This window comes from Boleophthalmus pectinirostris, unplaced genomic scaffold (assembly GCF_026225935.1).
Source record: "Boleophthalmus pectinirostris isolate CB_2022bp ecotype Guang Dong unplaced genomic scaffold, ASM2622593v1 HiC_scaffold_15, whole genome shotgun sequence".
Taxonomy (NCBI): Eukaryota; Metazoa; Chordata; class Actinopteri; order Gobiiformes; family Gobiidae; genus Boleophthalmus; species Boleophthalmus pectinirostris.
The window spans coordinates 18117655-18142644 of record NW_026571070.1 but is presented as its reverse complement, the minus strand read 5'-3'; the positions used below and the strand labels follow the sequence as shown (position 1 = coordinate 18142644).

Below are 24990 nucleotides of genomic sequence, written 5' to 3'. Positions count from 1 at the left end.
ATAAAGCAGCTCACATATCATTTAATCAAGGTTAACTGTTGCATTGATGGCTTTTTTCTTTGCTTTCTTTCTTGAGGATTACTTTTATACAGTGTCATATCACAGAAAATGTCATCCGTGAAAATTATGGAAATGCGTTTTAGCACAGTGACAACAAATGTCGACCAAAGCCAGTAAATGAGGCTGTTTGGAAAGAGTCACAATGCGTCATTAAGGAGATTTGAAAAGCGCTCCCAATCTGAGGGATGTGACATTTCTGAGCCCCTGACCACCTCTGGATATCGACCCCATCAAGACATCCTGTTGTGTTTTTGGCTTCAATTATGTCAAAGCACTTCTCTGATGACTGTAAAAGGAAGTATTGATTCTGCTTAAAGTTGTAAAAAGAGAAAGGAGAGACGCGGACAGGGCAGAGAATATGTTAACAATTTGAGGAAAAAGGAAGAATCAATATTCAAATGACTCTTTATATTGATTTATAATTAAGTCTTAATTGCGGTGAGGCTGGTGCTTTGAAACTGCTCTGTGACAATAGCCAGAAAGAGGATAGGAGAACATTATTGATATACTTTAACAGTGGTGGTCGCCCAGTCATTGATTCAGCCATTTTGCGGTGCCTTTGGCATGCTCTTAGGGATCTAAATGCAAGTGTGTTTCAGGAAACACACACACACACGTTACAGTCGAAGAGCAAAGGCACAAAGCATACAACAATAAACACAGCCCCAGTCAACCATAGGCCAGCCTCATCCAAAAGTCACCCTGTGTCTGCTGTGGATTCAGATGGGGCTTGTCTATTGTACACCAAATCACATGCAGTTATAATTATATTTCATTTATTTATTTAACAGGACAATGTACAGTCACATAATGCCCGATGGCAGAGACGATAATACCAGATTTTATCTTAGGAAGCTAATTTCCATCTGCAGACATTGTTTTGAGATTATCTAAATAGCTCTCTTAATGGACATGAAAGAGCTCATGGTCAAAGTCCAGGGAAGTAAAAATGTCTAAAAGTAAAATTGTAATGTTTATTGTGCTGCCTATAGACAGTGAAATCTCTGAGTATCTTTTTGTCCACTATCAGCCCATGTGACAATGTGCGAGCTGCAGTCCAGACGTGAGTCCCCACGGGCCTAATCAGGTATCACCTACCTTTTGTTTTGGGAGCTCATTGATGGATGAAATCTTTATCTGTGCTATTGATCAGGAGGGCTGGGGTCCTAAACTGTCTGTCTAGCTGCTCGCCTGCTCCCGCTCTAACAAGATTGCCAAGGCCGAGTATATCAGTTAACATTTAATCAATGGCAGCTTAAGACACTGGGGCTAAGGGAAAGAAGCCCACCGCTTGAGCCCCTGCCCCAAACTATTACCCAGGATTGAAGGGTTGGGTTGCGTGTGTCTATTGGTGCGGCCAAGGGGGGGTGGGGGGTCTGATGATTACAAGGGATTGGATCTGGTTGATCACATGTCTTCAGGGGACTGAGGTGTGAGCTGTTGTGTGTTTGTGTGTCAGTGTTTACAGGCATGCAAGTGCTGGCCTGTCAATACATGCTAATATGGAGAAGAAATGCCAGAGGGGTTGGCATGTTGCAGGTCTGCTCGCACCGCTCGCCACAAAATGGGAAAAGTGAATGGAACATGTGATAAAATGGAGAAATTGCCATTCAAATGAACTGAAGGCTTCAAATAGAGCAACACGGTGAGGAAATACACACATACGCACTGCAGAGCCAGATATGACATATCAAGCAATGTGTGATTTTTTATGCCGCGCTTGCAGAAAGCCCCCTGATGGTAAAGAGGGGAGTCAGCAAAAAAGAAATATGATCAGTTGGGTTTTTTTTCCTGTCTTTTATTTTTCCATCATCTCATCTGACTGTAAATGAAACCCTATCCGATCCCAGACACAGATTGTTCCTCTCGTTCGTTCTTTGTGCTATCAATCGTCCTTATCAACTCACTTTGAGCAGAATTACAGCGGTCTTATACTCTGCCCTGTGCCCTGTGTCTGTGGAGCTGCTCCATAGACAGTCTGGATGTCAGCATTGGCCTGAGTCCCTCTGTTGGGGGAAGCCCTCTCTCGTCCCTGCCTTTCGTCCTAAGCCTCGGAGATTCCCACCACCGAAAATCAATGCGTGTGAGAGCATATGCCCGCGTATGTGTGTGTGCGCGTGTCAAGGTTTTGTAAGACAAATCTCTCCAGCGTGCACCGCTTTAGTGCTATTGAACCAGGCTTCGATCACTTGGCCACTGTGAATAATGTAAGGGAGGCTACTGCTCACTTACAGGCCGGGACTGGGGCTGTGCTTGTGTGTGGACGTGCACGCACTCCTGACAGGATGCTCCTTTTTCCTTCTTGCAAATGCAACAGGGCAGTTGTTCGACGTTCCTCCACTTGGCCCTCTTAATCTCGTGTCAGATACAGGAACTCCCACATTGATAGTGTCTGTTTGGTGTGTGTGTCTATATATAAGTGTGTGTGTGTGTGTGCGCATGCTGGAGGCTTCTGCAGTGGACGGGAAGAGCTTAACTCAAGCAGACAGCTCAGTCCTGCACTTTGACACACCCTGACTCATTACATATAACCGGCACACAGCGGAATATTGTCATTAAAAAAGACAATTAGATAGAAAGTCCAAGGAGGCCAGCAAATATAGGTGAACGTGCTCCAAGCCTCATATCCCCAGGTATACGAAGCGCAGATATTAATAACCTAGAGTAATTAAAATGATTTCCGATGATGAGTGTGTATTTTTGTGTGTTGTTCCCTTAATTAAGCTGAAAGATTGGAGATGACACAAACCATAATGCCTAATGGTGTCCTGTTGTTGATGTGGCTGGAGGGGATGGCAGTGGATAGGGCTACAGAGAGAGATGGGGGAACATCGTCATACATGGAGCTACTGCCCAAGAGGAGCGACCATTTTTTGACATAATTATCTCTGTCATCACTTAGGAGGCAATTAAACAAACATCACTTCCTATTTCCTCTGCGGTTGGACTTTTCCGTGTCCCCGTGCCATCCAGGCTTCCCTTGCTGGCCCTTCTTTCTCTCTTTTGATTTAATCTTACTCCTACTCCTCCTTTCTTCTCCTCATCCTCCCTTCACATGTGACTCCAGACGAGGTTTCAATTTCAGCATACTGATTGTCTCATTGCCGACTCTATGCATGTCTAACACTTACTGGCACTCCAGGGACCAGCAATACACACCATCTAGTGCCTGCTCCACTCCCACATGTTTCTGCTGCCGTGTTTGTGTGAAGGGGTGATGAGGGTATAAAATGCCTATTACGCTGAGAGTCTGGTCTCTCTTACACTGGAGAGAATCCTCTGGCGCCTAAAGAGCAGAAAATTGCAATGCTCCTCTTCCTCACTCCCCATTAACCTGCTTTTGAAACAAAGGCTTGGCCAAGGTGTGTGTGCTGTCCCCCATTAGTCTTATACACCGTCATGGGTACAGCATCTCGTGAGCCTGGCTATGCAGAAAAAAAGCTCCTCTCTATATACATTTTTACAGTTTCAGAGCATATAGAGGATTTGCTATTGTATTTGGCATACTGTAGTCACAAATGAACTTGTCACTAATTTTACCTTTCATCCTTCCCTCCTTCTGAAAGACAAAAAGCACCAGATGACATACAGTGAGGGGCGCGGTGATGACTAAAGCAGCAGGCATATTTGTCTAATTTGCACAGAGACATGCACATCAAAGCACAAATCAAGACCCAGGCTCATTCAATGATTTTTTTTTTTATCAGTCTATCCATTTCTTCTTTTCCCAAGCTTCCTCTTCCCTCTCTTGTCACATTCCTCTTTCTGTGTTTCTCTCTGTTATTTTGGCAGCGTTATTAGGACATGATAAAAGCAGAAGGGATGTCATGACACGGGACCCCCTGTTAGCATTAGGAGGTGGGAGAGAGTGCGAAAGGGGGGAAAGAGGGAGAAAAGATGAAAGAGATTTGTCTGGAAATGATTGCTCACAAGGCATTGATTCTAGGCTTTAATCTCCCACACTGTGCTCAAATTTCCTATTAGGGAGATGAAGAAAAGGGAGAGTGCGAGATGGCTCTTTTCACATAGGTGGGAAGGTGAAGCTCTCCATGTCTCTTAGGCTTCAAGACAGACAAAGCATGCATTTTCCAGCTTTCAGTACATGTGCAGCTTCGCCTCTTTATGCAATTATTTAAGTATAGGTAAACACAAGAACAGCTATTGCTATCGAGCTGTTGGAGGGTCAACGTATGACAAGCCACTGACAGCGGCTATGGCTCCAAAGCTTCCTCCGGTTACCGACGATTAGCCTTGGCTATAGGTAATCAATAACTCCTATCAATTCCATAGCGCCAATGATGGATGGGGTAAAGGCAACAGTAAGAGTGAGTGAGACAGAAGTACATACATAAGTTATGCTGTCTGCTTATGTGGCGTCCATTTGCTTGTATATTTTGCATGTGTGCACACTGGCCGTCTCAGTGTCCATCTGTGGCTGTATCATCATGGCAGAGATTAGCGGCTGCTTGGAGCCAGCCAGTGTATTGCCTGGTTACGGCCTCTCCAGCCCCAGCGCTCCCTCCTCCCATCACCGGATTGTTTGTCTTAATGCTGTGTGACGTGCCCCATTGTTTTGTCCATCTGTGGTTAAGAGTCAATGGACAGAGGGTCTATGAAGGGATCTGGCCAGGAGAAGAAAAGGAGCAAGAAGGAGGGGAATAAATGGTGAGTCAGGGTGAAGGTGGGGGTGGGAATAACTGCAGCAAAAACAAATGAACAGGATGGACATGAAAAATGAGAGGTGAGAAAATATGGATTTGGAGAGGTCACAAACAGACAAAGAGGGTGAACCCAACAGTGGCCTTGAGATTTAAATCAGTCGGAGAGTCCATAGACTAGCACTTCCTCTATGGTCCTTCATATTTCCACAGGCTCAGAGCGCCATATGGAGCCGCCTTAAGCTCTTTGTGATATCACAGTGACGCCAGGCCGCTCTTCAAAGGGTTAAGTCATATTTAGTATGCGTCCTCAGAGCCCCGGGCTTTGTATTGTAAATAAGTCTAATGTGGCATTGGTCAGGTATGCTAATTCAGATAATCAGCGCAATTTCTGCAAATTATAACTGTCAGTGTGGTGGGCACAGAACCTTGGCGGAAAACATAAGGGAACAATTTGGGCTGGGTAATACCCCTCCACCAAAGAACTGCTCAAGTCAAAGAAAAACAATCAGCCGGAGCCCATAGCGCCCGACACACCATTTCAAAAATAGTTTATGGTGAACGAAGCTCAGTCAGCCTGCTGCCCTCTCTATGTGCACACAGACCACAAAGTAATTATAATTTGCTTGGATGGAATTATTCAAAAAATGACCACATCTTTTACTCCCTCTGCTATAGAGAATATGGTTTGGGGAAATTTGGACTAAATTGCTACTTGCTGAAAATATAATAATATACATATATAAATGTGTCTTATTTTGACTTGAGAAATGATTTAAAATGCAGCACATTGTCTCCAACTAATTACACAGCAATAAACTTCACCCAAATCCTATATTGTGTAATAATACATCTCTGATCAGGATCCTTCTCCAGAGAAACTTTCACTGATGCTGGGCCTACGCTTGGATCATTCCTACTTTTTATTAAGTGGCAAATGTATCCCATCTGACTCCATACTGCGGACTTCACCCCTGTGCCCTGCTGCACTGTGAATGAGAGTGAAAGGTCACAAAGACTTCTCCAACTGTAGATAATAATGTGTATGTAAAGAATCAATATGGAGTGTAATTGGCTTATTAAAGACAGGCCAAAGCATTTGTATCTAGAAACCAGAGGTGCTCGAGCTATAGGGGAAAACAGTGACAGGCATAATGAGCTTGTCTCACCTCCTGCTTTCTGACTCCAACGATAAAATGGTCACTACACAGTCTCTTCTCCAGCAGTCAGCAAGAGCTCTCACTCCTCCGCTCATCCATGATGTTTATGTAAGGGCCACAAATTACTGAGACTAACCAAGAATAGTCTGTCTGACGAGCTTTAAAAAGACAAAAATGTTGGGATGGTAAAACCGCTACATTACAAAAAAATGAAGAATTGTGAGAGATTTGAAACATCCGTACTTGGACTTTTGAGAGTTTTGGTTTATACTGGAAAGAAGAGATGTCATTGCTCTTGGATCCAAAACAAGACACACTTAGCTTCATCATTATGTGCCTGTATTAAGCTCACGCATCCATATCTCTGCACAGTACATATACAGATAATAAGTGTCCATTAAGCCTAGGTTCTAGCCTACAGCTGCTATGTAAATGGTTAGCACTACTGCACTAATTTGGACCAAAAATGTCCCCGAGCCTTATCACTCAGAGAAACAAAAGGCGCACACTTATATATAGAGCGGACCTCGTGTACAGAGGGATAAAAGTGTTGTTGGTCTATGGAAGTCAGAAGAGGTCTTTTGTTTAAAAACAGGGACTCAGACAAAGCCGTGCCCCCCCACCCCACCCGCTCTAATGCATGGGCAGGGGGGCAGTGGGTGGGGTGGGGTGGGGGGGTGCTGGAGCTATGCATGACAAGCCCTCGCTCTTGGAAATAATTACCTCCATAAGATCCCATCTCGCTTTTTTCTTTAGCAAGGGCGGAGAGGGGAGACAAAAATGACACAAAGTAAAGTATGTAGAAAAGAGCCAGTGTTTCTGCCTGATGTGGCTTATGAGGATCTTTACACATGATAGAGCACAGGGCTAATGGGCAGAGATACACTTACACACACAAACCCTTAATGCCCCCAGCAAATGCTCCAATGCTTCACAGAGAAACAGTCAGGGACAAAATCACTGGAACAACTGCACTTCACACACTGTTAACATCTTGAAAAATCCCACTAAACAAATTATTCAAATAAAAAAAACAAGATGGCATACTCATGACTCACAATCTGTCATATTTCTCTTTTTTGACCTCAAATTTGACTAAACAGTTCCATTCAGGGTTTAATTTTGTTTAACAAGGATGGCAGCACACACACACACACACACACACACAATAAAAAAATCAAATTTCTTTAATAACTTCTGGACGGCCCTCAAAGGGAAATGGCCTCCCAGTGCTCCATGTTGAGAGGCAATTCATTTATACTCGTTTCTCTGATGCAAACTGGCATTTTTTATAAACTCAATTTTCTTTAACAGTAGCAATTGTGCACATAGAGAGACAATTTATCTTGGTGTGGGCACAGTGGGCTGTTTGTCTGCGAAGGACACAACTCAAAAAGACCAGGGCCAAAGCAGCAGTCAGTGCCAGAGTACAGTGCAATGCTGTCTGCTACTGGTGTTTGCAGTGTAAATGATGAAATGACTGGACTGTGTGTACACTCCAAATGTTCCTAAATAAACGCACTAACACATTGACATGCAAACAATGAAGTCGGCACAAATTTGCTCTCGCTCTTTGTTCAAAACACCTATACCCTTGTGGTGCGTCTCTGCTGCACTGTATCCTTAATTAGGCCATAAAGTCAGCATCAAAATTGTTTAATGAAAGCCATTCACATGTACATAAAGTCCAGAGCATTAGAACTCTTATTCCCAAATGGGCCTATAATTATCTGGCTCAGTGCCAGGTCGCAGGCTTTAAGAGAAAGATACCGGTCAGCACTTAAATTAATCTTTTTCATACCAGTCTCTAATGAACAGAAAGTGCTCGAGTCAGGAGTTGTAGCCCAAGAAAACTAACAGCATGCATACACACACACACACGCACGTACACACACACACTTTGTACAGACCCTTTCTAACTGCAAATGTTGCCTACTATAGATCCTTTAATACCATTGAAAACATTCTTATCATCTCTCAGTGCCCAAAGCAATACATAGAATCTCCACTACCTTACATAACCTATTGAGTAAACATTTTGTTAAGCTCACCACAACAATGCTTTTAACCTAAGAGGAAAACAGGACTCATATTATTTAGTACTGATGTTTGATTTGTGCTTAACATCATTCAGTGCCAGGACCTGCCAAATACTGGACTAGGAAACACCTTTTCAAACGCAGCACCATGTACCAGTGAAAGGATACTGTTGTTCCCTAAAAATTATATAGGCTGGGCAAAGAGAGGGCATCCAAACGTGCGGCTTTGTACAGTGAGCTTTGCCAGTGTCCATTTAAGCTTAACTCTCACTTCCTCATGGAAATTCACCATATGGCATCAAAGCCGGGATATAAAACTAAGACCTGGACAACAAATACTGTGTAATTTATGAGTGGAACTTTTAAAACGTGCAAAAAGGGGGCGATTGCTTCTGACAAGTTTAAAACCGCTTAGTGCGCTCAAATGTAAAAAGTGTATAGGGAAAAAAGTCTTGTATTCTAGATGCAAAAATGGATAGGAGGAGAGCAGGAGAAGGACAAAAAAGGAGAGAGAGAGAGCAAGAGCGATACAAATAGCGCAAGAACTGTAGAAGGAGGGGGTATGTTAAATTGGTACAGTAATGATTTATCTAAGCATGCTTTTCTGCTCCCCGAATCTGAGCGAAACTTTGATCCCTGTGTAATTAAAACCAAACGCACACCGCTAACCTTCTCCGTTTCAGGTTTGGGAGCTGCTCCTTTAGCTGTGTGTTCACATATGTTTCTAAGCGCTGGGCTCCATCTGTGCTGGGAGTACATGTACAGTATAAACAGGACACTTTGGAGCAGATTCATACTACACATGAGGAGAGAGAGAAAGGGAAGAAGAGAGGAGGAGAGGGATGTATGGGCTAATGCGATGCTGGAATGCTATTTAAACTGTGGAACCCCTTCTCCCCGTTGCCGCCCCACCCGCTCCTTCAGGTCAAGCAAAGCAAAAACAAGTTAAGCGCTCATTTTCTCCCGGCTGCATTAACATAGGGATGACTATATAATGGACCCTGACTCTCCATCTTCTGGTTTGAATTACAGCACTCGCCCCCTCTGCTTACACCCTGCAACCCCTCACCAACCATCCAACCCCCACTCATACACACAAAAACGATTAATCTTTTTTTTTTTTTCCTTTTTTTTGTCTCTGAATGTTTTACAGTTCTGTTACACTTATTAGCTGCTGGCAGGGCCGAGACTCTTAAATGAAAGCCAAATTGCTTTGGTCATGAGAAAGGAAATGAAAGCTCACTCCAGGGAGACACTGTGTAGCCTTAGTGTGTGTGTGTGTGTGTATGTGTGTGTGTATGTGCGCATGGCTATAGACCTTTTCACTAAGATCCTCCCAAGGTGAAATTTCATAAACTGCCTGCCTGCCTGGGATGTCCCTGTGTACGGGACAGTGTGAGTGTTTGTGGAGGAGAGGAGGCATAATAGGAACAGTATGCTCATTTTGGAGAGATTAGGATGAATGCACAGGGCTGTATCAGGGGAGTTGATCTGGATCTGAAGGCCAAGCTATGGGGAGGGGGCAAGGCATTTGACACAACAACACAGAATTAGTGAAAAAGGCTGGTAAGTGAAGAAATTTAGCCATTAGGAGTGTTTACAATTTAGTGTACTTTTTAGGCCCGATAAAAGCCTGGGTAAATAATGTGCATCTACAAGGACCAATGGTGTATAAACTATGGCAAACAATATATCAGCATTATAGATAGCGTGACCATTAGTAAAATACGGTTGGAGCATTTAAGCTTATAGATAATGGCGTATGATTACGTTCAGAAAGACTGCAATATGTAGAAAAATATTACAACTCAATACAACAAAATACAGTACACCCAAAAAATCTTAATTTCTTGGTGAGGAAAAAATATATATTATCGTGTTTTCTATGTAAATCTCACTTTATATACAACTCATGAGTGAAAATCTCTAAATAAGTGGAGTGAGGACCTGAGGCCTAAATAGCTGTGAAGGACTAACTAAACTAAAAGAAGGACATGTGGTCGGTCACTCTATAGCACTAAAACTAGAACAATTATAACAACTAATAGGAAAGCAAAAAAAAAAAGCCTTCATTTAAAAACACAAAATATAAAACAAAATGAAAAACTATCCACCTGAACAATAACCATGGAGAAACTCAAGCATGAAATTAGCACACAACAACATGGAGGCTGGCCTTTATGCCAGCACACATCCATAGACATAACGCAGGTGAAGAGCGCACTGACCTTGGCCGCAGGGGCTCTCTCTGACGAGGAAGAGCTCTTGTAGGCTGAGCTCCTCCTCTCCGCTCAGGCCCTGTTGGTGGAGCTGGAGTTTCCGCAGGCCCTCGCTCTGCTGGTGGCGGGCGGAGCGGGCGTGCTGCACCAGGTTGAGTCGGGCCTTGGTGGAGTAGTCACACAGCGTGCAGTGGTAAACACAAGACTCGGGGCTAAAGGCGCTGTCCTGCTTCTGCAAGTACTGTTGGGGAGAGAGGAGAAGTGGTTAGGGCAAAACTCTCTAAAAATATCGAGTATGCGCGCTATGTTTTGGTGAAATGAGTGGTCTAATCTGTCATGTGAACTTTGAGTATGTGGGTTTGTACTTGTGTGAGTGCATGCACGTGTTTGTGTATATGCAACAGATATGATGTAATGTATCAACATATATGAAAGGATACATAGAATAAAACTGTTTTGAATAAAAATAGAAATAAATAGAAATAAAATTTAAAAAACATGGAATTAAGATCTATAACTTGTTTAAGAATGATAGTAAAGGTTAATTTCCCAAAATAGGAAACCAAACAAAAAAATTACTTGTGATTAAAAAATACACTATAATGAAAACTAAACAGAAAGAAATGCACCCTACTACTACAGTACGACTAGTATTTGACTATTGCTACCACAACTACTACAGTATGACTAGTATTTGACTATTGCTACCACAACTACAACAACAATTACTACTACTACTAAAACTATTCATGATGATACTACAACTAATGCTACATGATGATACTACAACTAGTACTGCTACATCTATAGTGTCTGCCCCTGTATCCTCTTGAATATTTCTGATAATATGAAAACTACTTTATACTTTATACTATTATTGCAAAAAGATCACCAATCCTAAGCTCTAGCGTTACACTTTCCCAAATTAACTAGATAGGTTTAAGGTGACACTGAGATCAAACTGTAACAAAAGTCAGAGAAAGAGGCTTAAACCTAGAATCCCGTTTTTGTCTTTAAGCACACATTGTCCAGCTCTCCCCATTGTTCCGCAGCTGCAGGGGTTTTCTCATTCAACGTGTGCTGTCAGTTGCAAGCCCCCTTAATTTCCAGTTGCCTCTTTAATGGCATCGCAGCCATGCAAAGCTACCCCCTACCTCTGTGTGAGCCTGCCCTCAGCGCATAGGCCTGTGGACACATGCAGACGCACACGGCCCCTCCCCTCCCCATCCCACCTTACCCCTATCCTCCCATACACCCAGTCAAGCCAAGCATATCAAGTGTGCCTCTGTTGTTGCTGCCGGGCTAATGAACAATGCACAAAAACAAAAGAGCAGGCCAGCCTTTTATTATCTGATCCTGTGTAGAGGGAGCCGGAGGAGCAGAGGGGGAAAAAGAAAGGCAGACATAGATGGAGGTGGTTTATAAAGGTTACTTAGTTTATGTTTTGTTAAGATTTATTGAGGAACAGGTGTACTTCAGCGCACGAATTAATATATATTATTATTTCGCTGTCTCCCAAGGAAGAAAAGTTCATGTCTAAAGGATATAAAAGTTACCAGGGTCATATTTTTGCAGTTGCACAGAGCAAGGAAAAATATGTGTCTGTGATGCGGTGAGGTGGGGGCACGGTTAGCTAACTGCAGGTGTGTGAGTTCAACCCCCCTCGCGCCCTCACTCCTTTGACAAACAGGGATTAGCAACATAGCTACAGCCGCTAACACATCTTTTCTCCCTCTGTCTCTCCCCTTCTTTTTTTCCCCTTTTGTAGGAAATCTTACGAGCTTTTTCTCACGAGACGGTGGGACGTCCCCTCGCAGTCAGAGGCCCTTTCAGAAGTCTTAAGTTTTAATTAAGTCGGAGTTGTCAGAAGAAAGCTCCCCAAGTCCAGAGCTCAGGGCCATTAATTACACCTATCTTTGTTTCTCTGTGAAAGGAGGCCTCCCTCACTCCCTCTTTCTTTGCCTCTTTTCTCTCCCTCTCCCCCTCATCGCTCCCTCGCTCCCTCCTTCCCCCCTGGAAACCACACACATGCACGTGCACATGCAAACATATTCAGAGAAAGGTGTCTAGCACTGTCTTCTCATTAAAATCGTCACATTTTCTTTGTTGTTCATTTGTCATTAACCCATTGTGGCCTTTCATAAATGCAAAACTCTGCAAGCACATAAAAGGCCCACTGTTCTCTCGCCTCATTCTCATTAACCTTGTCAATCACTCCACTAGAGAAGAGCTCTGTTTTTCACTGCTTTGAGCTATTTGTTCTGCTTCAATTCGATCATGTCTGGAATCCACTCTGCAATCATTTCAACAACATTCTGCCAGATATGAGCACTAATTTCACTAGACAAATGATATCTGAGCAATGCAAGGCAGCCTAGAAGCAATTATAACAAACTTTCATTTAGTATAGAGAAATACATAAAAAAATAACATGTTCTGATACAACTGTGGGCCATTTAATTGTGTTATAATTGTGATTTGACCTTGCTACCCTCAGACGAATGCTTTCATGTACAGAACAAGCAAAGAGGAAGCCTGGACTAGTATCTTTTCATTTGCTAACTTCGACTTTTGGGGAATGTTTTTGCTTGAGAGTTATGATATAGTTGGGGTTGAGCCGGGCTGCCAGATAGGTTCAGGCCTAATATTAATTCTGTCCCCATCAGCACATTCCAGAGGGTTTGTTTAAGACCTAAACTAGAGGCTGTCGGTCTCTCTCTGGGCTCGGCAGGCCTCAAATGCAGGCGGTCTGCTGATCACAGGCCCAGCATCCATGATTTATGAACTTTTAAAGAAGCACTTTGACTCCTGCCAGGCGCGGGTGGTGTAATGCATATTCAAACACACAAACACACTGATGGTGGGTCGGCCATGCACCCAGTGTACACTCATAATCCTGTGTAATAACAAACACTTTACGTTATAACAAGCAGCATTGTGTAATAACAAGCAGCACATGTTACAACACGCAGGACTGCAATAAAGACTGTGTGTGTGGCGCCTGGCAGAGAAGCTTGTCCCTGTCAATATGGCACCTCTCCAGAGTGCCGCGTGGTTAATTGTTAGGGATTAGTGTTTGGCAAACAACCAAATAAGCTAACAGTCCCAGTGGGCCAATCAGACAGAGTCTAACAACCCTCTGAGCTCAGACCTGAACATGGCCCTGACATCCCACAGGAAGTGGAGGTGTGCTCTCATACACAGGATGTAAATGACAGCACAGGGGACTTCCTGTTTACCTGTCAACTAGTGGCCCTGAGCAGAGGGGAGGAGTGTGACAGGTGAGGGAGGCTCTAATGTGTGTGTGTGTGTGTGTGTGCGTATGTGAGGCAGAGGATGACAGAGCACTGCATTCATTATGCAGAATGAGATGTTTACAAAACACCTTTCTCCCTCTCACACAAACAGCGCACACCTCCTGTGGCTGGGAGCGCACTGCTGCTGTCTCACATTCATTTGTTCTATGTGCACTGACAAAGCTGCCTCATTAACTGAATTTTTAATAAAGCAATGCAAAAGACGTTCCTCTACTTCTTTTATCTGGGGGTGCAGTTTGTGAGCGCTGTGTGACAGAGAGTGTGTGGAGATAATTCTAATGTTTCCTGTTTCTTCTGGCTTCACAAGTGTGTGTGCTGCCACTGTTTACGCATCAGTAATTTCAATGCCACATTTTTGTATTCCACCTCATAAAAGTCTGTGTCTGTGGGTAATTTCTGAAGCTCCTTCCTTTTTGTCTTTACTTGTGTACAATGTTACAAGACAAAAATATTCAGAATGTGGTGCAAAGCAGCAGGGCCGTGTTTTTCTCTATAAACCAAATGACAAATTAGGGTGCTCAGTACAAACATGAGTCTTTCCTGTCATTAAGTGTAAAACCAGGCAGCTAATGAACACACTGTGAAAATAAGAAGTCTGCACCACAACAGCTATGTCTTAATAACCAGTGTGTGTGTGTGAGCGTGTGTGTACGTGTTTTATATGTACAGAGCAGTACTGCACTTCTGTCGCTGGATGTGGGGAGAGGGGCTGACTGGGGAAGGTGCATTGATGGTACACCTTCTTTTAGGAATGTCACCAGCTTCCGGTGCTCTCCCCTGGGCCCCCTGAGGGCCATTGGAGACAAAAACAGTCCCGCTTGGCCCAGAAAACAACAAAAGCATGTTTTGTTCCTTGAAAGTATTTTAAACACATACCAGCTCTGCCTGGAAGGCTGCCAAGTGTAGAATTCCATCAGTTCTACTACCTCCCTAACACATGTTAGTGCTAACCGCTGCTCAGCCCCGAGACATAGATGTAACGCAAGATCAGTGCCACTGGAAGAGCTGCAGACTGCAGGCTCTCAGACAGGCCAGGTCTGTGCCACCTTCTGTATAAACAGAGGAGCTAATATAGTGTAGAGGGAGACAAATTCACTGCTGCACACACAAACAAATATGCAAATAGTCTTCACACAGAAAAAGTGCTGAATGCACATTACTTATGCACAGAGCACATCTCTGCTCCCAGCCACACACACACACACACACACACTCACACACACACACACACTTTGTCTCACACACACACACACACTCACGCACACTCACACAAGGCCACTGCATGGATCTGAAGATGCTGCAGAGACAAAACAATCCACAAAGCTCCTCGCCTCGGCTCAACCCAGCCCCTTCTACCTCTGCTCATTTCTTTCTCTGCTATTTTCAGACTAAGAAAGTTCCTGGAGAGAAGCAGCTCCTCTGGGCCCGGCAGTGTGATCACAGCTCAGGGTGCACAGTCTGTGGACCAGCGCGCTTTAGGTCGCCCAAAAACAACAAGCATCTATCACATCAGGACTGCCAAGACAAATAAACTTAAGTATTACAATGAGTCTTTTAGAGGCATTCTGCTAAACTCCCTCTCCTCTACCTTCTGTCTTTTTCCTCCTCAGGATATTCCTATGCCTTCTTATCAGCACAAAGACACCAGGAAGCAATACAGTGTAGCCCTAAACCCAGTAAAAAGCGTATCCAGTTTTGCAATGCCCACACAGCTTGCACACACACTTGTGGGAATGACGTAAGTGTGTCTGACACCTGGGTCAATAGGTCAATCTGAAGTTCACAGCTTCCTGACCTCTGACCTCTCACTATCACTGCTGCCTTTCTCTGCCTTCTCTCTCCCTCTCTCTCACACACACTATTCATTATGTAGACTAAAATATGCCTTATTGATTGCACTGCACTTGCTCGTCAACAAACATATAGAAATGATAAAGCTACAGTTTAGAACATGTTGTGTGTTATCAGGAACAGACACAGCAGAGTACAGTTCAGTTCAGTGTGTTAGCAAACCTCTGGACTGGGTAAAATGGATGAGTATTTACATTAGCATTAGATTTAGACAGCACAACTGAGCCACTTACTCCCTATTAGCTCCCCTGACCTTAGCCCATTAAGGTCTAAAAGCTCCTGCCTGTCTCCATTTGGCCGCCAGGTGAGACTGACCAGAACAGACCATTTCCCTAAACTATCTCTAGCTCTGAGATTATCTTTTCCATCAACCCACAATCAAACAGACTGCGAAGATTGTTATCATTTAAATGCTAACTGCTCTGGGGAACATGCTTTTCTAGTCATGTACGAGGAGGAATGGTGCGGAAAAGCTAATACGGTTTTGGGTAAGGTTCAAGCATTTTCGTAGCATGTAAAAAAGCGTTCTGGAAATCAAGGCAAAGCTTAATTGACAGGATCTGTGAAAGACATGGATAAAAACAAAAATAAGGGTCTGAAGAATCTGGGGCTTCCAACCATCGAGTCGAACCATCAAAGAGGTTTGTACAACGCTGATGTTGTTATCTTTAACTTAAACTGAAAGGGAAGCAGAGGGGAAATAATTTTTGGTGCAGCGATTTGTGCCAAGTTTGTTTTTCTGCGATCGTGTTAGTAATGAAGACGCGCAGTAAAAAACGTCCATTAGTGATAGTTAGGCAGACGCAGCGGTAAAGGCGTACAGTGGGTGAAATATATAACTGGATAGATTGGAAAACAGTGACAGCCAGAACAAAAGAGGCAGACAGAGTTGCAGTGAGAATTGGAAGAATCTGGATGGGTTCAAATCACTAATTACACATTCCTGCGCTTGTGAAGGGGAGTATTGTTTTGTAGTTAGCCCCAACCCGGTCGCATGGTTTCACTTAGCACTAAACAAAAGGTACAGGGAACAAAACACAAGCTTAATGCCAGGCCTTGCTAATGACAGAGAAATGGGAGAAATTATCCCTGGGGTGGATCCTCGTGAGAAAATGGCTGCTGATTACTGGACAAAGACAGTTCATTTTCAAACTGTGACAAAATGGAAGACACTCTTTAGCTTGTTTTAAGGGACTCAGATCGTAGAACATCTAGTATATTGATTAGTCTATGTAATAAAAAGTTTTACAGGGAAGGGCTCCTGGATTAAAACCTAGCCTAATCAATATACTGCATGCTAGAAACAGGTATGTTGCTGTCAAAGGAAACTAACAAACAAACAAAAAACAAACACATCCAAATAGTACTAAACAATATTAAACAAAACCTTTTTCAAACATTTAAATCAGCTGAGCAGACACGTCACAGTAATATCACGGGACCACTCTGAGGTATGAGAATGAAAACAAACTAAACTTTGGCCTGAAAATCTAATCAAATAAATTATCGGAAGACCAAATGAACCTCGATGAACTACAAACTGCAGCGGCTGACAGTGCCTCTCAGATATTTCCAAATCCAAGTGCGGAGTCAGGAGCTGAAAGTGTGGCGACATATACTTTGTTTTGCATTATAAGTGAGATAAAACATACTCAAGCAAACTCGGCATAAGATGAAACTTAATACCGACACAATGGAAAGCAGCACTTCAGTGGAGCTATTTTGCATATTGCCATAGGAAATCAGATGGCTTGGAGTTGACCTACAAGATGGCACACTTGATCCCTCTGTACAGTTTGGCTCTCTCTTCCCGTCTGCACTGCCTGTTTTATCAAAGGCAAACATTTAAATAGGGGAGTGCGAGTCTCCCAGAACACATAGATAACAATTATTGCAACACTTTGAGCCACGTCAGACATTCACGCCATAACTACGCAAGATTTTTCCACTGCTTGTTACCTTGAAATATGCAAATCCACAAACACGAGCTGCTTTGTGTTATCATACGTCTTTTACTAAAATACACAATACAGAATACACTCTATTTTGGAGTTCAAACCTAAACCAAAAAGAAATAAAAGAATTGAACTACTTTCTATTTACTTCGACTTACTTCTACTTACAAACTTCTGGCATTGGATGAAAAAATAAATATAATGCCATATGTGAATTCCTATATTGCTAATATTGTATAAAATAGTAACTTATGAGACATATTTTGTATTACTTGCTGAACCTGTCATACTTAGCACTAGCATGAGCAGGGCTAAGTGGGTGATTTGATAGTGGTGATCAGGCTGCCAGTGTTTGCCCAGGCCTCACAGTATAGGGCTAAAGAAGGATATTGTTTTCCCCTGAAAAAGCCTCCGCCACAGTCCGCATACCAGCGTCCACTCAACATACCAATGGGCTCTTTGAAGATTACTCAAATGTTTGCCTTTGTTACCCCCACCGCCCGACCACTCGTCCTAATCTACACTCTGGACCCGAAAGAGGAGAAAAAAATGACCAAAAAACAGTAGGACAGCGTTACCCCCCTCAGCTTGGGATTCTAGTCTAGTCTGCTCACAATCTTCGAGCTTTCACAAATGAACAATAACCTAATGAGGAATATTATTTGTTGATATGAACTAATGCTACTAAATATGTTTGCAAAAGCCACTTAAATGTGGTAAACATTTGTCCTTTCCTGAAAGACTGAAAGCAAAAACAGTTTTCAGTATTTTCCAGTATATTTTCATTTTTACAACCATAAATTAAATGCGCTAATTTAACTAAATGTGCAGAAAACTCAAGATCCCCCACCCCTGTGCAGGCTGGTATTAATCCCAAACAAGTAAGTGGGCTTTCTATCAGGTCTATTTCAAAGCATTAGGGATTACCTCGCACAAACTAAGCTGCTTGAACTCACAGGAGGTCAGTGGTATATTGTGCCGTTGCCAGGGTGGAAAGGCCACTGATACAGAGAAAGACAGGTTGGGTCCTTCTTCTTGCCCTGGCCCGCACCAAAACATCCCCTATTCCCTCCCTTCTAGCGTATAATCGAATATCTCCCCCTACTTATCTATTCACTGAGCACCTAATGGTTAAAATCAATTACAACTGGAATGCTGAAATGCCGAATACTAGGCCACATGCTGATAATGACAGAGAGTGAGAGTGTGCAGTGGGGAGACTTGGGAGCGCTCCAAGAGAGGCACAATTACCTCCAGTCGATTGATTATTGATCGGGAGGGGGCGTTGAGAAGTATTCCAGTTCAACTTTGTCCCTATCAATATCCTGATAGCTCTATGAGACTGGAAAGTGGGGATGTACTATCTAAATACCATCCTGATGATAGGAAAAGCCATTTTCTGCCAATTAAAATGTATGCCACAGTGTTGTCTATTTTATTTTATTTTTTTTTTTTACTTGGAAGTTTGTACATCAGGTGATGTGAACTTTAAAGTTAATAGATTAATATCAGATGTTGCAAACTTGTGACTTGTTTGAAGCTGATCAAATCAAGCCATCAAAAGTGAAGTGAGTTAGCAAGGATCATAGTTCAGGTCACAAGCTTGAATTTATTACCGTATTTTGCGTTTCTTCTGGTATATGTGCAGTAGAGATTGACCAATATAGCTTTTATTCATGGCCGATGCAGATACCGATTGTTCTGCTGATATTTTGGGGCCAATATGTAATTCTGTAATTCAAATTTACTACAAACTCACTCACAGCCATTCTTACTATAAACCTTCACAAGAGTTTGGTAGTCACGATTTGTCCAATTATCTGTTCGCTTTTAAGGTTTAAAATAAAGACGTGTGTGTACTCTTTAGGTGCCAGGTCAGCCAAAACAAAATCAGATCAGGCCAGATTGCTTAAAAGTGTAAATATCTGCCTATCTCTGCCTATTTTCAGCCAGATGAAATGGCTAGGAATATGTTTTGGTATGGGAAAGTTAAGTGGGTTGGTAAAAATTAATACAAAGGCCAAAAGGGGGAAGGTCCAGTCAAAAAAAGCCAAACTCAGCGAGCTTCTTTGTCCGAATGTCCCCTGGTGGTACGGAAGACACTAACCCCTATTGTAGCAGGTCTGCCCCCTCCTCCTTCCTGCTATCTTTCCTATACCTGTCAGTGGTGATCTGCTTTACACTCCCGTGCACATGGACAAATGGCCTGGCCTCAGTACGGACAATCCCAAATAGACCATAGCCCCGGAGAAAGGAGGGGGTCACACCAAGGAGTATCAGTTTAAAATAAGAAGCTGAAATGGAGAGAATAATATGAACATTTAGTCTGTGGTAGGGATTTGTAAACCTTTTAGAATATAAAATAAACAGAAAACTATTTTGGTTCACACTAGTCCATTTGGTCCTAAATTTGACCCATCTTAGCCTTGATGTGAACTTGATTTGGTCCTGGTCCAGTCCCTATTTTGATGTGGTGAGTGTAGGCCTGTCACAATAAATACTTTTAACTTATTGTTCAATATATGATGGCTGAAACAATAATTTTTGAGGGTCAGTATTTACATGAGGGTTTGTTTTTTTTTTTTTTTGTTTTTTATTTTTACTAGTGGGCATTTTTCCTGCAGTATGATAAGATTCAAGCTGTAGAAGGTTGAATTATGAACTAAAATTATACTACACTAATATCTAATTATTATTATAAGTGTGGCATTCTGCTATTCATTTATTGCAGCTCATGTTTTTAACAATATACTACATTTAGAATAACTTTTGTGGATAATTCTGCTTTATGGTTTGGGTTCAATATTTCGATTATCATCTATATTTACTTCAGCAATATATTACACTTCAAAATTTGTTATTGTGACAGGCCTAGGTGAGTGTGCATGATTGAACACACTCCAGGTTAAAGTGGGTCCATCAAACTAAATGCAAAATAAAATAAAATATAATAAAGGTTCCCACACCACAATTTGATAAAGTCAATAGAAATGCTACATATTTAGATTTTGAAACAACAAAGAAAATGGAGGAGGGTAATTTAAAACTACATAAGACCAACGCTGGACACAGAACACGCTCACTAATTGTGCACTGACCATCTGCTTAAAGCTTTAGGGGAGAGAGTGGGTGAAAGTCTTATTAATATCTGGGGATTATTGGCTGAAGGGGGAGGTTAAGGAAGTCTGCCTATTCAAAACGTCTTTCTGACAAACACAAAAAAGCAACAAGCGCACACAAGCATACACCTGCTTTTATGCTTTAATTAGCCACCACCCTCTCCCGCCCACTTCAGCACCCATGGCCCTCTGAAAGATTTCCATTGTAATCTGTGTGCAGGTGAAAGACGAAACCATTTGAATAATCTACTAACCGGCATCTCTGTGCCTATACGACACAGAGAACAGGAGAGGGGAGGAAGGGAGCAGGGGAGGAGAATACAGGAAGACAGACAGACAGGCAGGCAAGCTTTTTGGCAAAAAACATGGCTGAATCTACTCCTCTCCTCAGCTGTACAGACGTCAGGAGACTGCATCAGCCCGACTCCAAGACAGAACATGAAAATCTATATCTCCCAGTCAAGTAGCATCTAGTGTGAAGTGTCTGAACATTCCTGTTTGAAGAGAGGAGCAACTCTTTAAGACAGTGTGCGAGTGTGAGACAAGGACTCGCTGATCAAGAGAGTGTCTACAACAAGAGGACATGGGCCAAAGTGGAAAATGGCAACTTCATAAAACACACAGCCATAGTGTGTGTGTGTGTACTACTGTACGTAAAACAACACCAGTACATTTATGTTACATCTTTCTTTTAAATGTATACATTTAAGTGAGTGGGTGTCATAAGTGGTGCCATGCATCTGAAATAGATCCAGACTCTTTTCTATTCCGGGACCATCACAATGGCTTTTTATGCAAATCTTTGGGAGTCAATCTCCTGTCCATTTCCCCATCACACAAGTCCAAATGACAGTCCAATAATTTGGGCTGCATATATATAGGCCATTTGGTTTTCAAATGAGAGTGGGCAGGGTTGACCCTTGCTAATAGCCACCACACGGCGGTAGACTTAATATTGCAGATGCATAAGCACTGCCATCTCTGTCTGAGAGATGAAGGAGAATATAGTGTAAAGGAGAAATGCAGCATGGCTGATGGGAAATGGAAAAAAATACAAAAATGAAGGACAATCTAGTCCTTTCCTTCTCCCCTCACCCCCAGATTTAATTCACCCCACCTCTCTCTCTGCCACTGCACTGCCAGGAGGATCATGGGTAATGAGATGGCCTATCTGCTGCTCCCCAGGGGAGGGACAGAGGGGGAAAAATGAATAAAAAAGGTGGACAGATTGACGTGACAACAGACAGTTCCATATTTTTCTAATTCTGAATTTCAATTATTTTATCTATAAATTGCATAGAGGCTCGGTCATAAACAGATGTAGACAAGGCGAGTATAATCAATCACACTAATGTCTAGTACTGAAGAATGTCCACAGCTTAATTTAATTTTTGAAAAACTAGTAACAAAACATTAAACTCTATGCTGCAATAAAATCATTGTGCATCTTTAGTTCAAAGAATATTAACAACAAAAAAAAGTCCACTGGCCCCTGGATGACCATTCTGGCTTGAATAATGATGGAAAGCGGGATAGACAGGCGGTTGGGGTGGTGATGGTTGAGCTGACTTTCAGATTTATGGGAGGATCCATGTGAGAAACAGGTGCTGAGGTCTGAGACAGTGTGTGTGGTCCTGCCAGGCCTTATGGACCATGGACATTCCCAACTCCTAATGAGCCAGGGGCAGACATGCTCCTCACTGTTCTGTAGACGCACACATAAACATACATGCTCACTACTGTGTCAACCCCAACTGTAGCCCAGACGCCCACACCGAACACACTGACAGATTTACCCCTCTCTCTACATCTATTAGACCTGTGTTTGTTATTCAAATTGTAATGAATCCATACATCACTATAGTCACTGCTAAGTCAAACACTGCTCTGGCCAGAAACAGTCATGCCATGCAACAACACCATTTAATGCCCTCACTACCCCACACAAGCTGCTGGCATATTCAAACATTTCCTATTTGGAATTCAGACTACCGTACATGTGGAGAAATCAGATTTATAGCTAAACTGTATGAAGAAGAATTTGCTAAAAACATATGGGCATGTATTTCTATCACAATTTCTGTAATTACCATTAACTTCCAAGTCATGAGGAAATGTAACTTTAATTTCACATCTGAAAGCAGCTTGGCAGTGCCTCTCTTTTTCCTTGTATGGCCGGACTTCCTGTGCCACCTGCTGTGCCCTGGTCACCCGATGATTGGATGCCCATGTGCTCTTAATGTCATTTCCCTTGTGGTGAATTAAAGTCTGGAAAAAAACTCTTCAACTCCCGCTCCTTTCAGAAGTACTCTATTGCTCTACAAAGCACCCATAAAATTTCCTGAATATGCTTTTTGTTTATATCTTCAAATGATTTTCCATGCCGTAAAGATATTCTGTGTTTCCAAACCATATGGTATAGTCGTCAACACTTGGATCTTTTATGCACCCGGCCAAGCTACCTCCATCCCCATGTGCGTTTCACCTTTGCCAATACATAAAAGGAGAGGTGTTTTTCTGGTCAAATAAAGACGTTTTTTCCTTGCCCTCCCTGTGCTGCCTATGGCTGCTTTGCTCTTCTACCACATGGTCTGAGGATAAAAAAATGGGATTTCTGCCAGAAGCATTAAAAACGTCATCTGTGGAACACATTTGTTAAACACTGTGGGTTGGTGGTTGGTACCAAAGAACAAGGGACTGTGGGGGCACTGAGGGGCCACTGGGACGAGCCATAGGAGCTCCAGCCCACACTGCTATATGGGATCCTAACAACCACAGTACTAGACAAGTGAAGATAAATAAAGTTAATGTGCAACACTAACTAACATACAATTATTCTTAGATTCTCTCTTTTGGCCTTTGTTGCTCTGGCCTATTTGTTTTACTTTAAATACACCATCACAAACACCTGCTGTTGCCAAACACGGCTACCAGTAAAAATCCCCATTAATGTAATGCACTTGATCCTGTCTCTAGGTCAAGGCTTAGGAAATGTACCATCTATTTAACTATTTAACCCAAAGAGATTCCCCAAAACTACAACACTAATGAAGGGAAAACATTAGATTTGAGATGAAACAATTAAGAAGAAGACAACGTGTGAACAGTCTAATTAGCTAAAAAAATCTAAAGCATTAACAGGACCTAGAGTAAACGTGTTATAGTGTTTGCCACTACATAAGTCCAGTCCGCACACACATACACGGTGTTGTTTTACATAGCATATCCTCCTTGGATAGGTCTATGAGGTATTTGTAAACAAATCACATCTAAAAAGAACCAGTAGTGTAGTGCTTTAGTGTCCTGTGTGTAGAAAAGCTGTTTTACCTTGTAAAGGCGGATGGCAGCCTCGTGCCTCTGGTTGGTGGCATGTAGTCGCAGTTTATCCACGCTGTTGCTGTAGTAGTCACAGGCGTTGCACTTGAGGTGCACAGGGTTGCCAATGGCCACACACTTTAATCTCCATTGGTTGGCCTTGCCTCCCTCCTTGATGTGGGCCACCAGCTGGTGCTTCTGCATGTGCTTGTCAGTCTTGCAGTGCAGTTGGAAGTTGGCCTTTAGCTGCGTGTTGTAACTGCAGAGCTTGCACTGGTAGACGTCACCCACCACACAGCGCCACTCCTCCTCGGGCAGAGAGCGCTCCGCGTTGACATGGGCGTTGAGGGCCTCCAGGCTGTCCGAGGAGTAACAGTTGCACACGGCACACTGGTAGAGGCGCAGGGAGGGGTCACTGATGGGGGGCGACAGGGACGACAGGGAGGGGTCTGAGGAGGACATGCCCCCCATCCCTCCAGCCGTAACCAAGGACAGGTCATCTGCCATCAGCTGACCACCAGCAAGACGCAACTCCGCCGATAAGTCGCTGTTCACTACAGAGGAAAAACAGAGAATCTATTAGGCTGCAGAAAGGCAGGGAGGGGATTGTCGTCCAAAGAAAAGGCACACAAAAACATAGTATGAGAATAAAACAAAGCACTCGTGAAAATAAAAGCGCTGTATGCATGGTAGAATCCAGGAAAGTAAGAAATAAAAAGGCTCTTTTTATTAAATGAAATTAGGTGTGGAAGAAGTCCTTGGTGCGGGCCTCTCTCATACAAAAGGATTTGATAAAATAAAGCCCCACTGAGGACTGGCGCTCCTTACAAAGTCTCGTCTATAAAAAACCTAATAGGATTGAATCAGGATCAATTACAATCATCCTTTTCAACCTGCTAACTCGCTCATCAGGTAGCTTTAATTACTGCTCTCTGTGATGGCGGGACAGAGATTTTAGAGTTTTTCACACATACACACAGATCTGAGGGGCTGATCAATGCGTTACACAGGTTTTCTTTCATCTAACCGCCCACCCTCAGACAAAAAAGATCTTTCATTCATATCAATGTAATTAACTGTCTCATTTGATCCTGTTATTGTCTATCTAAGCATGGCACGAAAGCTCATCAAGTCTTTTCTCAGATTTAACAATTCCCCAATTAGCTGATGAGATTTGCCAAGCAGTGTGTGTGCTACATGTGTTATACTTCACAGGATAAAATACTGTAAAACGTTTAACCATTGAAATATAAAATAGTCCTGCTCAGCCTCTAAGTGCGCGTACAGCTGGGCTCTC

General features: G+C 42.8%; 1 protein-coding gene across 1 annotated transcript in view; it reads right to left on the bottom strand.

Annotated features, from left to right (window-relative positions):
- Window positions 1–24990, bottom strand: part of zfhx4 (zinc finger homeobox 4) — a 70664-nt gene that overhangs the window by 25033 nt on the left and 20641 nt on the right. The window contains 2 exon segments of the mRNA XM_055150798.1: window positions 10146–10377; window positions 23706–24247. Coding sequence (XP_055006773.1) covers window positions 10146–10377; window positions 23706–24247 — 774 coding nt within the window.